Consider the following 16,371-nt stretch of genomic DNA (forward strand, 5'->3'; position numbering starts at 1 on the left):
TGTGATCAAAACCACTACGTTTAGATCTCATCTCCACGCCGTTAGATCCAAGCAATATTTTTGTATTCTTTTTTATTATTATTCATTTCTATTACAGTTTTAAATATAGTTTTTTTTCTTGTTAATACTCATTCTAATAATGTTGTGATCACATCATTTTGATAATGTCCTATATCAGAAAAAATATCATTTCAGTTCCTTCTTAATTTCTCAGAATTATTTTAAACTTCATAAAAGAATATGGCACGAGGGAATTATTGTTTTTGTAAATTCTATCAATATTGCAACTTGAGAAAAATAAATCATTTCAGCAAACAAAAAATTCCTGCTTTATTGAAAATGCCGTTAAAGATTTACAGTGCGTAAAGTTTATGAAGGATCCTAAAATCTAGGTGATACTATTTGTTTGTGATGTCATTTTCCGAAAACAAGAAAAGTTATATACTGGCAAGACTTTGACGATTTCTAATATTTCTACTTTTTTTTTTTTTTTTTTTTTTTTTTCGTTTTTCCAAAAACAACACTCTATTGCTACTCGTTCTGAAATAGAACCTCAGCTAAAATTGACAGTTGCCTTAAACCCCTCCCTCTTTTATTAAGATATTTTAATGCAAAAAGTTATTACTACTATCAAAATTCTAGTTACAAACTAAATGCTAATTTATGCTAATAATAACTTTTTTTTGTTGTCAACAAAAAAAAAAGCCTAGATTAGTACAAAAAAACTATATTTATAGGAGGAAACATAAGGAATATAAGGGAATCTTATACTTTCATTTATTTTATTTTTAAAATAAAATAAAATATGCTTTATATATATATAACTCATAGTCAAGTTACAGCTGTTAATAAGACTTGCAGAAACTAGACTAGTAGAGAGAGTTGCGTAGTTCATAAGCATGGGATAACTACCCCCTAACAACCAATAAATCATATGGTCAAACCTTTTAATTATTTGGTCAAACCCCACAATCTTGGTTGTTAACTAGCTGTAACCCCCAGTTGATCCCTCTCGTGTAATAGCCGCTCTTGTCTCTATACATGTGTTTTATGCTCGACTATATGGAGTACTTTTTTTTACATTAGTAGTATTTTTTAATCAATACTTATAGCTTGTAATAAGGATGAATTTATAAATGTACTAGTTAGGTTCGGAAATTATAACTTGTTTATTCAACTTGGAAATGCTTCTCATCATTGCAAACAAGCAGAAGATTTAAGATCCAACCAAATTATGATAACTTGATAAGTGAAACTTGCACACAACTCTTTCGACATTACTCTAATAATTATATGGGACCAGATTAGTTTACTATCTTACTAAACGTATAAATACATATACAGTATGTACACATTCATTGGCCTGAACGTAAAAGTAAAGTACGATAGTATTTTTAAAAAGTTTATAGTATTTTTGTAACAAAATTTATGAATTTTTTCTTTTGAATATATGAAATTAGTACTTTAACTTCATAGTTAGTAATGTGGTGTAATATTTATAGAGTTTAATTTTTTAAAGTAAAATCTCGAAATAACTATCCTTATAATAAAGTTACGAGTACAGTTGTATAATTTCACCAACTAACCAATGTATAAACAGAATACAGTACACAATCTAATCACCGTATCATGTGCTGTAAAAGAACAATGACACACGTAGAAAGTGAGTAAAGGAATGATTAAGAAACCTTATCGGAGTAGGTTAAATTAAAGACACAAGTTCCTTATTAAACTCAACTTTAAGTAGAAAATGTTAACTTTGACTACAGTGAAACACCAATTAAAGCGAGAAGATCCTGCGACCACGCGCGCGGAATACTTCTTCTGTGGACCCTCTTTTTTTTTTTTTTTGACAATCCATGGACCCTCTTTTCTTAACTTAAACTACAGTAGTGGTGGTGGTCCATACTCTTTTATTTGCAATGATGCTCAAGATTCCTAGTATCTTAATTATTATCGCAAATCATATCTTTATATCCTCAAAAACCATAACAATCCGCTGTACTTATATAAAAGTAGTAGTATACTAGTATAAGTCTATAATAAGATAATAAGAAACCAGAGTTTATTGCGTTGGTCCAAAGTGTAGATCGACTCTTAAAAGAAACACATTTATGCATGACGAAGTTTTGATAGACTTTCACTTCCATCTTTTGTTTTGATGGTGTGCCAATAATCTTGGTGATGGCTATGATGGACGAATTTTTTTTATATTTTTTACGCAAACTGAAGACCAAACTCCACATTATAGTTTTTTATTTTTAGTTTTATAAACGAAGCCCATGATTGCATAGGTTCCATAACCATGTTTTATTATTAAGTCATATACGTTTTTATTGTGAGAGAGAGATATCTGTGCGTTCATCACTGTGCGTTCATCACTGTGCAATGGCTCCATCTTGCAGTACTACAATCCAATCCAGGTAAGGATTCTCATGAAAAAAAAACTTGGAGAGTCGGCTCAAGTTGTCTTTCTATTGTGAGAGAGGAGCACAGCAATCTATGTTAAATTGTGAAATTTTGCATGATTGCCCCCTATAAAATTTGTGTGCTTTAAAGCATAAAACAGAAAATTTTACATAGTTAATAAAAAAAAATACAAACACAGGTTAGCGTTTTTAACAAAAGAAAAAAGAAATAAAGCAATTTACTAAATGGGTCCTTGACCTGAAAATAGGTCATGATAGTACAAAACGCAGGTTAACATAAAAACGGGCTTGGATTGGACCTTCTGGCCCATTACAATAATTACATTTGTATATAATTTTCTTAATTTATATTCTATTGATGTCAATAGTTTACTAAATTATCTAGATAAAAATGGTAAATGTCAGAAGTTTAAGTTTAGAGTTAAGAAGAAATTAATGTTACTTATCCTTCATGGTAATGATAAAATGAAAAAGATATTGCGGTATCTTTAGAACCATTTACATATAAATAAACAATTATGACATCTAGAACTCTCTACATTTGTTAGATGCAATTTGAGATGTATTGAAAAATATTAGAGATGAGTTCCAATTAGAATTTAAATTCAAGAATAAACAAACAACAATAGTCATATTTCACTAAATTTTCTTTATGATATTGATAAGACTATATTTTTACATAAGATTTCCAAAAAAATTATTATCTTATTATTTTATTGAATTATGTCATTTTTTACACCAACCCAACTAGGGGTGGGCGTTTGGTTTTTCGGTTTGATTTTGGTTCGGTTTTTTCGGTTTGCGGTTTTTTTGGTTTTATAAAAATGGAACCATAAAGAAACCATATGTAATTCAATTTGGTTACGGTTCGATTTTTTCGGTTTACGGTTTTTTCGGTTTCATTAGAAATGAAATCATATAAAAACCATATGTATCACAGTTTGGTTCGATTTCGGTTTTGTTCCGGTTTTTAACGGTTATTTCATGCTTTTAAAAAATAAATAGTTGATACATAACTAAAAATAAACATAAAAGTAATTATGAATATATATAGGTTAGGGAATAGAGACTTAGGTTAAGGTTTTGTAATTTGATAGATTAATAGGAGATCAATAATTAAAGCACAATAATGAAAAAAATATTGATATTGTTATACAATATAAATTTATAAGCCTGAGAAACTAATTAGTAATTATATATAATTATCCTAAATTTTTATAAAAAACCAACAAACCATTCGGTTTTACGGTTTTTAACCGGACTAAACCTAAACCAAATAGTTAATTAAAATGAAAACCAAACAGATTTTTAGATTTAACCATAACCAAACCAAACCATTTATTTCGGTTTGGTTTTTGGTTTTCGGTTTTTTTGCCCACCCCTAGGTCCAACTCGAGACTGGAAAAAATTATTAATTTATAGCGAGTATTAATTTAAAAATATTAATTTATAGAGGTTTAATTGTATAATGAAAAAATCTGAAAAATGAAGGGTGTTTTGTTAAATATGACTAACTGTCTCCGTCACACTATGATGAAAAAAAGTTTTCTGAGTGGACAAGGACCGATCTTAAAGAAGCTAATAGAATCGATAAATCTCTCTCTATATAACAAAATTGTTTGATTTTGTTATGACAAAAAAGAAAAAAACACAATTGCTCACAACGGTAACATCTTCGGATATAATACGAGCTCTCTTGATTCTTCTATCACGCTCTCCAATGAAGAAGACAAACCATCGACTGAGACGCTTGACATAAACGGCAAGGTAATTAAAATCTATATGAGTTTTTGGGATCGCGAGTCTGAATTTTTAAGGTTTATTTCTTTTTAAGGCTGAGCATATATTGTACACCTTATTAAAAGCATTGTTTGATGTATCTTCTCGTCAATTTTAGTAGGTAGAGGATAAACTCACAAATTCTTCTAATTGTTGTGGTTGAGTTAACAATGAGAGATTTTATAAACGAAGATTTTTTTTTTTTTTTTTTAATATATATTATTAATAATATTAAAGGGCCCCCACTAATGGACTCGACCTTGAATATTAAAGGGCCTCCCACTAATGGGTTCAGCCTTAAAGGAAGAAATTTCATTGACTACCAAACAATCAAGCGCTTCGTTTCATGAGCTTCGTTTACAATATGCCGATCTTCCTAAATCCTAACCTAAGGAGGAGGTATTGGTTTGAGATTTTAAGAGAATTTTAATGACTTTAAATAAAATCATGGAAAGTATAAAATTGAGGATTCTAAGTGATTGTTTAGAAAGTTGTTTAAAATCTTGCTGATTTGTTTTTCCTAATCTTGTAAAATCACTCGTAAAATCTTGTAAAATCTTTTTCAAAAAATATTGCACAATATTCTTTTGATTCAACGCTTCTGTGAAAGAAAAAAAAATCTCTTGCTTATCTCATCTTCTATAAAATCATCTTTATTCAACGCCTCTTGACATTGAATAACTCAAGTTTTTGTTTTGATTTGTATTTTTAGTGCTCTCTGTTCACATACGTTTGCTCTCTGCAAGATAAATAGTAAAATATATCTTCTTTAACAATTCACATTCACAATTCACAATCATAAGTACACGTTTGCTCTTTGTCTATCACAATTCATGTGCTGGCTGCGAAGGTACTGACTCTATCGCCGGAGTAATCAACGAAGAAGAAGGAGGAGGAGGCTTGTAGGGTAACAACAACACGACAAGTTTGGGTCGGAGCAAAAGCCGGAACCTAGCCACTATTTTTTTTCTGGGTATATGAGTTTGGTTTGCGACGTCTTCGGTTCTTCTTCTCTGCCTCCCAAAAAGTCATGGACTATGATTCACAAATCTCTCTATTTGATGAGAGAGTTTTCATGACTCTTTTTATGAAGAAAATGGTATAAAATCTTAAACCAATAACATAATATTTGAATTCATTAACAATCCAAGATTCTTTTGTTTTATTTGAATAACATAAAACTTTTAATGACTTTGTAAAATTCTTAATCCAATAACAATAGATTTATCAAGATTTTAGATTATTTTTTATAAATCCACAACTAATAACACCAAATTTTAAAAGAGTTTTAGAAAGTCTTAATTGAATAACAACATATTTTACATAACTTTTAAAGTCATTAAAATTCTCTTAAAATCTCAAACCAATACCTCCCCTAAGTGTGGAACCATATTCGTATGAGAGAGATAACGCGAAATCTCTTAGCGTACATACTTAGACAAATTTTAGTGTTGATTGAACCATATGAGGCTCTCGAAATTACCATATGGTTCCATAATCACGTTTTATTATTAAGTCATCATATATACGTTTTTATTGGGTTGGGCCTCACGTGTAGGGACGTGAGTGTGAGAGGAAGCCTTACCCGCTAATTCATCTAAAGTTGTCTCTCTCACTCAGCACTTGACTTTCACACTCCGCGATCGGACGGAGAAGCTCATGGAAGCTGGCGTTACAAGTTGTTGTCATCTTCTCTAGTCTTTCACATTTCAGCTCACTTTCGTCGGCCACCCAAATCACGTTTTGGGAAATTTCTCATCCCCCAAAAATTTCAGAAACCCTAGGTTTCTTCCAAACATGGAAGACGCCTATGCTAGATCTGTCTCAGAGGTGCTTCGCATTTCACTTCTCTTAATCTTCTCTTCTTTAACAGTTTGGTTTCGGATTTGAAATGCGTAAGATTTGACTTATATGGTTGCGATTGCATATGTTGACAACGAACCGTTGATGATGTTCTTGGCAACTGTTTGACTTTGATGGAAGTAAATTTGTGTTTGTCTTTGAGGCCTATTTTAGGTGTTGATAGTATTATGTATGTTGTTTGGGCAGGTGCTTGATTTCTTTGGGGTAGACCCAACGAAGGGTCTTTCTGATTCTCAGGTATGAACCTGTAGAACCTCATTGAGATCTTCATTGATGGAGGAATTGGAATTTGAAACTTGAACTTGCTTAAGTCACTTTGAAGCTACCCATGATGTTGAATTTTTGTCTTTTTTTGTCCCCGTTTATGTAGGTTGTTCAACATTCTAGGCTTTATGGCAGGAATGGTATGTATTACTTCTACTACACTCGCACTTCTTAAATTTGGTGTTCATATAAAGGATCACTCAAGGACACAATAGGGTGATTTCTGGTAGATGGTGATGACAGGGTGTTTATTGGTCTTTTCAATTAAGAATTTAAGTGAGCTGTAGACTATAGTTTTGGCATGTATTTATATAAGTTTTAGCATTCTAAATCACTTGTCAAATACTCACGCTACATATTTTCTGTTACATTTGCTTGTACAGTCCGCATGAATTGCAATACTGTTCCCCAGTGTGAGTGTCCTTCAGTCGAAATTCCTGCATATGATTGTCTGTCCGTTTAAAATTCGGCCTCTATGGAACTAGTGTCGGCTATAAGTGGAAAATGCATACCTTTTTTCATTTAGGATAAAAAATAAACACACTGTTATAAATTTATCTTGTTTAGTTCTGATTTTCTTTTAATGTTTTTTTGCATGTTTCTTCACATGATCTGCAGTACTGCCCGAAGAGAAAAGTAAGTTCGTCTATAACCGTCTTTGATAATGTTATCTAGGAGGGTTGAGTTCTCCTCTGACATGTGCCAATTTTTTCTTCTCTTCTTCTTAATTGAATGCAGGAACTCCATTCTGGAAATTGGTTCTGAAACAATTTGATGATTTGCTTGTCAAGATATTGATTGTGGCTGCAATTGTATCTTTCCTATTGGCTTTGGCCAATGGAGAGACTGGTTTGACAGCATTTCTGGAGCCTTTTGTAAGTCGCACCATCTTTTTTACTAGTCGCACTGGCACATACAATGCTTGATTGTTAAAGATTTTATCTGGTAAACTGAACTGGCTAGTGGTTCTTTGTGGTGGAGTTTAAACTTATAAACGTGTTTCCTTTCTCTATGGTCTTTGTGAAATTTAATTATTTATGTTTATCTTTTCAAGCTGACTAGTTTTTTTATGATCATGATATCTATTTAGTTTTGTTATATGATTCCATTAATTTATTATATGATGCACCTTGACCAAGAGTTCCATAATACTAGATATCACGTGTGTAGCTTCTTTTTGGTATCACAAACCGTGTCTGAATCTACTATTCTATCACAGGTAATTCTGCTGATATTGGCTGCAAATGCGGCAGTGGGGGTAATCACAGAGACTAATGCTGAGAAGGCTCTTGAGGTAGTTATCATGCTAGGGTTTAAAAGATTACATCGCAGTTATGTATCAGAGATCCGTGAAATCAATTACTTTTATATATACCGGGCAGTACAAGATTATGCTAATTTTAGATTTATTTTGGCTGTAAGTTTGTATTGCTTATCTATCTTGCATGTTCTTCTTTTGTTCTGTTGTAGGAGCTACGCGCCTACCAAGCTAATATAGCTACAGTGATGCGAAATGGTACTGATATAACATGTCAAGCGATCTTTATTACTGCAATTATCTCGCTCATTTCTTGTTATTTCAGTTGTTTTTTCTTACAACAACAAAAATTTAAACTGCTGATCATCTCCTCCACAGACACTTTGGGTATCTTGTTTAGCAAACTTTTCTTCTGCCAAGCTAATCTTCTTTTTTATGCTCATGATTCCCTGTGTTGTCTTAAATGACAGCTATTGACTTGGTTTTTGAATTTTTTCTGCACACTTCCGTTATTGCTTTTATTTTAGCTTGGAACATTGTTCCAGTTGTAGTTGGATATCCGCAAGTCCTCTCTAGGTTGATGACATTCCATGTTAACTTGATTATAATTGCAGGGTGCTTCTCTATCCTACCAGCAACAGAGCTGGTGCCAGGCGACATTGTTGAAATTACTGGTATATTTGTTCTATACTTCTATTCCATCTTACTGCAATTTTGTGGCAATGGGTTAGACTTTTGCTAAATTCTAAAATCTGCTTTTCTTAATGCACTAAACAGTGGGCTGTAAGATTCCAGCTGACCTTAGGATGATTGAAATGTCTAGCAATACTTTTCGAGTTGATCAAGCAATTCTAACTGGTATGTCATCTGTGTTACTCATAACTTTTCAACCACAATAGTTGATCTTTTTTTATGTAAATAAATTCAAAATGACCATTTACAGTACACTATATTCATGCTCTCACTACCAATTGTTTTCCCCGGAAATTGCAGGTGAAAGCTGTTCTGTGGAGAAAGATGTTGACTGTACTTTAACAACAAATGCTGTCTATCAAGACAAGAAAAATATTTTATTTTCGGTAGGAGTTATAACTCATAGCATTAGCTAGGTCCAAATTTCTGTATAATACTTTTCCTCTTAGGGCTGTATAATACTATTGCCTAGTCATTTGATTTATCTAGAGATCTAATGCTATTTCATCCTTACACTTTAACTAGCTGTAGTAGTCGTGCTTTTCTCTCACCATTAGAGTGTGTTTAATATGGTAGAATATTATATGATTCCCAGGGAACTGATGTGGTCGCGGGTAGGGGGAGAGCTGTTGTCGTTGGAGTTGGTTCAAACACCGCGATGGGAAGCATACATGATTCTATGTTGCACACAGATGACGTAAGCTATCAATATTCTTTCGTTTTTATCTGGAAATGCACTATTTGCACTTTTCATATGCTTAGTTCCTGGTCAGAAGTCTCTTATAAAAAGAGGTTACAGTGTACCTGTGATTAACAAAAATTTCCTCCACTGAATTGTTCATCACTTTTGCACTTTTGGCACGGTAGACTAGTATCCTGCTGTATAGTGACTATAGTCTAGTTTCAGCATTCGATCTGGATTTTCTTCTATTTGTTTTGAAGTGCGTTATAACTACTAGGCTTTTCCTTATTACTTGTAAATGCTATTGTCACAGGAGGCAACTCCATTGAAAAAGAAGTTGGACGAGTTTGGCAGCTTTTTGGCTAAGGTGACAGCTTTTTTCTTTTTAAAATTTAAGATTTAACGTTTCAAAGAGGCACTTTAATTGACTTGGATGTCCAATTGTATCAGTTATTAGCATTTCTTAATTGTGTCGGAAAAGTGATGAATCATATTAGAAAAATTATTTGTCAAGTGACTTGGTGTGACAGAGATCTCTTGCAGATATTATATAGTTAATTTTCATCTTGCAGATATTATACGTTACTCAATATAACTTTAAATTCTCTCAAAACATATTAATCTATTAATTTGTATAGGTTATTGCGGGGATTTGTGTACTTGTGTGGGTTGTTAACATCGGTCACTTCAGTGACCCTTCTCATGGTGGATTTTTTAAAGGCGCAATTCACTATTTTAAGGTAAAGAAATTTAAATTCTTAGTTTAAAACATAGTCAGTTTTGTGTGTTCCACTCTTTCTATATTATCAAAGGTTATATTGCTTCTCCATTCTATCCCTAGAAAAGAACGCATGCAAGTTCAAAGAAATACCCAGAGAATTATCAACCTTCTAAACGACTTTCAACATTTATTTATCGAAAGTCCCTATTTTGAAAATTTCGTTCTGAAATGTGTGGATTATAACCTTGCTTATATGATATAACTGAAGATGGATGTACCGTCCTGTTAAACTGTTGAACAATATGTTAAAGTCTGGTGACAGGATTGTTTTTGCTTTTATTTTCCCAGATTGCAGTTGCCCTTGCTGTTGCAGCTATTCCTGAAGGACTTCCTGCTGTTGTTACAACGTAAGTGTTCACTAATTCCATTATTAGGAAATAGCAATATTATGAGAAAGGAAAATGATCGCCGAAACTTAAGATGATTTCCGTGGAACGCTAGTGATATCTTGGAAACAAGGGGTTTCCCAGAAAGTACAGTAGGTGGTTCTTGTGATCAAGTGACAGTTTTATTTCAAGTTCAGGCCATTCTAGTGTCGGATGAGTCCAAAATACTTTGAAAAAGTAATTTTCTACGTTAGGAGGCTACTCTTGGGTTATAATATTGTTGCTTAAATATGTTATGATGCTTTTGGTATCTAGGTGTTTAGCTCTTGGAACAAAGAAAATGGCTCGTTTGAATGCTATTGTACGGTCGTTGCCATCTGTCGAGACGCTTGGGTGCACTACTGTAATTTGCAGTGACAAGACTGGAACATTGACAACCAATATGATGTCGGTGTCTAAGGTTAGCATTTTAACCTCCCGTGCTCAAGCCTTTTAAGTGTTAACTCTAACTGGTATCTGCCACTTGCAGTTTTCCATATGAATTGTCTCTACGCTTATCTTGTATGCGAATATCTTGGCAATGTAGTTCATACACATGACATGACCATATATTTTTGCAATTTTGCACATCTGGGAAGTTATTAAATAGAGCTTCAGGTCTGATTAGGATGGATTAACAATTTCGCTAGTAGATCTTGTGATTTTGTGAATAACAAATTGCAGTAATTACAATCTTGCGTATGGAGTTTCTCATTGTGTTGTCTCAAATGCTAACATTTTAATAGTCTTACTCTTCTGCATGTATGTCAGATATGTGTAGTTCAATCTGCAGAGCATGGTCCTATGATTAATGAATTCAGTGTTAGTGGGACAACTTATGCGCCAGAAGGGACGGTCTTTGACAGCAATGGGCTGCAGGTACTTATTTCTGCTCTTCTGGACTATGTAGTAAGCAACTATATCATACACGACACTTTTGTGGGTGACTGGTAGTAGTTTACCTACATACTCACAAATTGTTACCATGCAAGTAAGCACGGACAGGTTGATTAGATGTACATGCCTTGTCACTACACACAACATTCTTAAGATTAGATGTTCACTTGTTTTGCAGCTTGACTTACCTGCTCAGTCACCTTGCCTTCATCATTTAGCAATGTGTTCATCACTCTGCAACGACTCCATTTTGCAATACAATCCAGATAAGGATTCTTATGAAAAAATTGGAGAGTCAACTGAAGTTGCTCTTCGAGTTCTTGCAGAAAAGGTTTGTATTTCTGTGAAATTTTGTTTCCACAACAAGAAAAATCGTGGAACATAATAGATTATTTCTCTATAGACTTGAGTGACCATCTGCGGGGTCATATTGTTTATCATCATATCTTACTAAGTCTAGAATATCTGATTGACAAACCAAGTTACTTCTGTTTCTTATTTCTTAGGTTGGGCTCCCTGGTTTTGATTCAATGCCTTCTGCTCTAAACATGTTGAGCAAGCATGAACGTGCATCATATTGCAACCATTATTGGGAAAACCAATTTAAAAAGGTGTGACTCTATTAAAACTATACTATTTTGTTACGTTGACCATCATTATTCATGCCTTTAACTGAGAAGAAAGAAGAACCAAAGTTGGACTACGTAATTTTTATACTAGTTTTACTGGCCATCTTTGTTTTTTCCATGTATACTTAATTGCTCCTGGAGTTTTCTGGACACTATGAAATTGAGAAATACGATACCCTGAATTTGTAGTAGTCAATGCATTTCACACTGTTTTTGTCTATGTTGAGCTCCAGAAGAAGCTCATAACTTCCTGAGTAAAACTATATGAGGGCTTCCTTCTGCACTAGATAGCTATATTAAGAGCACCAGTATAATTAGAAGTTAATATTGACCTGGGAACATTATGTTTTACATAATTCATTGTAACTTAGTCTGAGTAATTGAATATCATCTTTATCATAAATCCATACAGGTTTATGTTTTGGAGTTTACACGTGACCGTAAAATGATGAGCGTTCTATGTAGCCATAAGCAAATGGATGTAATGTTCTCAAAGGGTGCTCCAGAGAGTATAATAGCTAGGTGTTCTAAACTTCTCTGCAACAGTGATGGTTCTGTTGTTCCTCTAACTGCTGCTGCCCGCTCAGAGCTTGAATCGAGGTTCCTCAGGTTAGACATCAATTCGTTTAATACATATTGATTTCATTTACATATGACTTGTAATGTTATCTTTCTATGCTTGTATTTTCAATACTAATAATAATTTTTCTGTTAACGGTTTGAACAAAGTGGTTGTTTCATTTTCTAACCATGTGTATCTGCAACAGTTTTGGCGATGAAACGTTGAGATGCTTAGCATTAGCATTTAAAACCGTACCCCAGGGTCTACAATCTATTTCCTGTGATAACGAGAACGACCTGACGTTTATTGGGTTGGTACGCCTTTCTCTCAAATATGATGGATTCAATTCGGTTTACTAAACATTCACCATTTTCCGTTTACTGTTGAGGACTGGCTCATCTTGTGCTTTCTTTGAAGGTGGGAATGCTTGATCCACCAAGAGAAGAAGTGAGAGATGCTATGCTTGCATGTATGACTGCTGGGATACGTGTTATAGTTGTTACTGGGGATAACAAGGTACTGGAAAACTGATCTTGCGGTTTTTTTATTGTCTCCATCTATTCTTGTATTTATTCTGATTAGCATGACACTTCAGTCCACAGCAGAGTCACTATGTAGAAAAATAGGGGCTTTTGACAATCTGGGCGACTTTTCTGGTATGTCCTACACCGCTTCTGAATTTGAAAGGCTTCCAGCTGTGCAGCAAACTCTAGCATTGCGACGGATGACACTTTTTTCCAGGTATCTGTTCCTGTATTCATGTTATTGATAGTATTTAAGAATCATGGAACTGAATGTTTAGTTATCACATGTATTTATAGAAACTAGAATTTTCAACTGCTTTTCTTATTGTGTAGGGTTGAACCTTCCCACAAAAGGATGCTTGTTGAAGCCCTACAGAACCAAAATGAAGTGGTAATTCCCTGGTCACTAAGTTTTCATTCATTACACTTCTTCGTTTTATCTGCTATTCAGTACACATGCATTCTTATTTTGTATTCATGGCTTTGTTTCAACATGTCAAGCTTGTAATTTATTCACTTATTAAAAAAATAGAGTTCTTGATTTTACTGTCTGTCGCACTCATGAACCTTATTCTCCTAGGTGGCAATGACTGGTGATGGCGTCAATGATGCTCCTGCATTAAAGAAAGCTGACATTGGGATAGCCATGGGTTCTGGAACAGCTGTAGCAAAGGTATATATACCTAGTGTTTGCTTTCAGTTAGTATCATGTATTCCAGTGTCACTTGATTTTGTTGTATTATTCAAACTTTTCATCATTTTTAAATACTATCCATTATATCTTGTCCATGTGCTTTTACCGTGCTCTCTTCGGGCATGGTAATCATGTCCTCCAATTATGGGGTCCGTACGCAGTCGTTATCTTTCATCCTTAAGTTGCAATCGAAACGAAAATATAGTGAATAAGTTTCTGGTTATTGCTTGTGCAATAGTATACAATGCAATGCGACTGCAGACTGGTTAAGCTACTTATACGGGACTGTTCCTTTTTTCAATAAACTGGCTTACCAAGGGTTCATATTTCCATGCTCCGTTTAACAGAATTTTTCTCACATTGCTCTGATTTCTAGAGTGCTTCGGATATGGTTTTGGCTGATGATAATTTTGCTTCAATTGTTGCGGTATGTTTGCTTCCTTATATTTTTCTTAGAGTTTTTCCTTTGTGCTTGATTCTGGCATACACTTCAGATATTCATATATCACATTTATCAAATTATGCAAATCTTAGTTGACCTTTCTTCTCCCCAGTCTGATATAAATTAACGCTTCTTGATAGGCTGTTGCAGAAGGAAGGGCTATATATAATAACACGAAGCAATTCATTAGATACATGATCTCTTCAAATATAGGGGAAGTGGTCTGTATATTTGTTGCAGCTGTACTGGGAATCCCTGATACCTTGGCACCTGTGAGTTTGTCTAGCGTGGAAGTAGCTTTTGTAGTCTTTATTTCGTCAGTCCAATTGCATCACTTTGTGATAGTCTTTTACTGTTAGTAAGCTTTTCTAAGTCTATGATTGTTATGGTAAACAATTGTAGGTTCAACTTCTGTGGGTCAATTTGGTAACCGATGGATTGCCTGCCACTGCCATTGGCTTTAACAAACAAGATTCCGATGTTATGAAGGCAAAACCTCGAAAGGTAGCAGCTGTAACTGGACAGTATCTCTATGAATTCACTGCTTATGTATTAGGTTTTATGATGCTTTTCATCTCTCTTTGACCGTTACAAATATTATGGATTTTAATGATGATGGTGCGTAGGCTTTGTCATTTAACTTGAAGTAGGGAATTAGAACTTCTCAGTCGTATGCTTGTAGTGTGCCTTTCTTTCCACTATGCTTGTAGTGTGCCTTTCTTTCCACTACTCAGACCTTTTTTCTTCATTATTGTTCTGACGGTTGTTGAATTCTAGGTTGGTGAAGCAGTGGTCACTGGGTGGTTATTCTTCCGCTATTTGGTTATCGGAGGTAAGCTAAAAAAATGTTGGCTCTGTAACTTATCCTAATCATCTGTACGACCTATCTGCCTGATTTTTTTTTTCATTCTTTACAGTTTATGTTGGACTGGCAACTGTTGCTGGCTTTATATGGTGGTTTGTTTACTCTGAGGGTGGTCCCAAACTGACTTACAGTGAACTGGTTAGGTTTATCTCCAGCTACATCTTTCAGATTATTTCATCATTCATGTGTGTCAACCTCCACATTTTCGAAGTTGCTGATCAAACGACTCATATCCAACGTTATTATCACTTATAGAATGAATAATCTCATTTCAGATGAACTTTGAAACGTGTGCACTTAGAGAGACAACTTATCCCTGCAGCATATTTGAGGATCGGCATCCATCTACTGTGGCTATGACAGTACTTGTTGTTGTCGAGATGTTTAATGCTCTAAATAACCTCAGCGAAAATCAATCCCTTCTGTAAGCCTAGCTTCTTCTTTCTTTCCTTCTTTCCTTGTTATCGACTTATTTCTGTTATGATTCGCTAGCATCATATAATGTACTGCATTAGGAATTCTTAACTATGCTACACAATATAATCCCGTTGTATAGACTATAAGTGGTGGAGTGTCATCCACGAAACTAACATTGGGTTAGGCAATATTTGAGGAGTTTGCCTATGTGATTGCAGGGTTATAACCCCAAGGACTAATTTATGGCTTGTTGGATCAATTATCCTGACGATGCTTCTGCACATGCTAATATTATATGTTCATCCACTGGCAGTCTTATTTTCTGTATGTTTCTCCTCCTCCGACAACCTTGTACAAAAACTGGCGTACCGGTTTTCTTCTTTTCATTCTCATGTTCACTTCTTTATATAGGTCACACCTTTGTCCTGGGCCGAATGGACTGCCGTTCTGTATCTTTCGTTTCCAGTAAGTTTTTTTCACTTTTTTCTTATTCTGAATAGTCTAGTAGAACTCTTTAAAAAAACCTCACGCTGGAATCGAACATTACCATTTACCACCTTAGTTCTCTCATATGGATGCAAATTTGTTAAGGAAAAGCATGACAGTGGGCGGATCTCTCAGCTGAGATAATATTTTTAGAAGAAACTAAATTCCTAAAAAAAGATTAGTTTACTAGAATATTTCTGTAAATACTGCAGGTAATCATCATCGATGAGCTTCTGAAGTTCCTCTCTAGAAATACTGGTAATGCTCACTATGCTTTTTCAGCAGTTTTTAAGACCGCCTATCGTGTCAACTGAATTAAAAGTAAATCAGATGTTCTAATAGTATAGTTCCTGACTCTGATGTGTTCTTAATGTAGGCCTGAGATTCAGGTTCAGATTGAGGAAGGCTGATTTACTCCCCAAGGACCGGCGTGACAAGTAGGATAAGAAAACAAGAGATGGTTTTTTCTTCAACCGCTATACATAGTTTTTTTGGCTTTATAGATACAACAGCCCACAGAGAAGGGAATCTTTGGAGACTCTAATGCAATCCAAAAAAGCTCCAACACCATAAACCATAAAACTCTATCGCTTTTGATTGTCTTTTGTACCAAATTTTACTGTATTCTTACTTCAAAACAATGACTACTGCTCTGTGTCATCATATGCTCTTCTCCAAGTGAATCGAAAATTCTAACATTTACAACTTCAAAAGGTGATTCGCAGATTTTTTTGGTATTTG

At 34.3% G+C, this 16,371-nt stretch overlaps 1 protein-coding gene across 1 annotated transcript; it reads left to right on the plus strand.

Annotated features, from left to right (window-relative positions):
• On the plus strand, positions 5,816-16,293 carry LOC104768424 (calcium-transporting ATPase 3, endoplasmic reticulum-type). Its single transcript, XM_010492418.2, has 34 exons — positions 5,816-6,038; positions 6,258-6,308; positions 6,442-6,475; positions 6,954-6,971; positions 7,074-7,210; positions 7,555-7,629; positions 7,806-7,851; positions 8,208-8,267; positions 8,371-8,451; positions 8,587-8,672; positions 8,882-8,983; positions 9,282-9,335; positions 9,607-9,708; positions 10,038-10,096; positions 10,391-10,535; positions 10,886-10,993; positions 11,190-11,342; positions 11,518-11,622; positions 12,053-12,249; positions 12,408-12,516; positions 12,620-12,718; positions 12,798-12,943; positions 13,060-13,117; positions 13,307-13,399; positions 13,797-13,847; positions 14,003-14,134; positions 14,265-14,366; positions 14,640-14,694; positions 14,780-14,865; positions 15,003-15,151; positions 15,363-15,468; positions 15,556-15,609; positions 15,843-15,888; positions 16,007-16,293. The coding sequence occupies exons 1-34, from the start codon at positions 6,006-6,008 to the stop codon at positions 16,069-16,071; spliced, it is 2,997 nt and encodes a 998-aa protein (XP_010490720.1). The 5' UTR covers positions 5,816-6,005; the 3' UTR covers positions 16,072-16,293.

Source organism: Camelina sativa, chromosome 3 (assembly GCF_000633955.1).
Source record: "Camelina sativa cultivar DH55 chromosome 3, Cs, whole genome shotgun sequence".
Classification (NCBI taxonomy): Eukaryota; Viridiplantae; Streptophyta; class Magnoliopsida; order Brassicales; family Brassicaceae; genus Camelina; species Camelina sativa.

What these genes read in the sequence shown, in the direction of transcription:
- LOC104768424 (XM_010492418.2), top strand. Translation starts at nt 6,006, where the DNA reads ATGGAAGACGCCTATGCTAGATCTGTCTCAGAG. An exon ending in AGCTACAGTGATGCGAAATG is followed by an intron (nt 7,852 to 8,207) that starts GTACTGATATAA and finishes TTATAATTGCAG; the next exon opens with GGTGCTTCTCTATCCTACCA. An exon ending in TTGTTACTGGGGATAACAAG is followed by an intron (nt 12,719 to 12,797) that starts GTACTGGAAAAC and finishes ATGACACTTCAG; the next exon opens with TCCACAGCAGAGTCACTATG.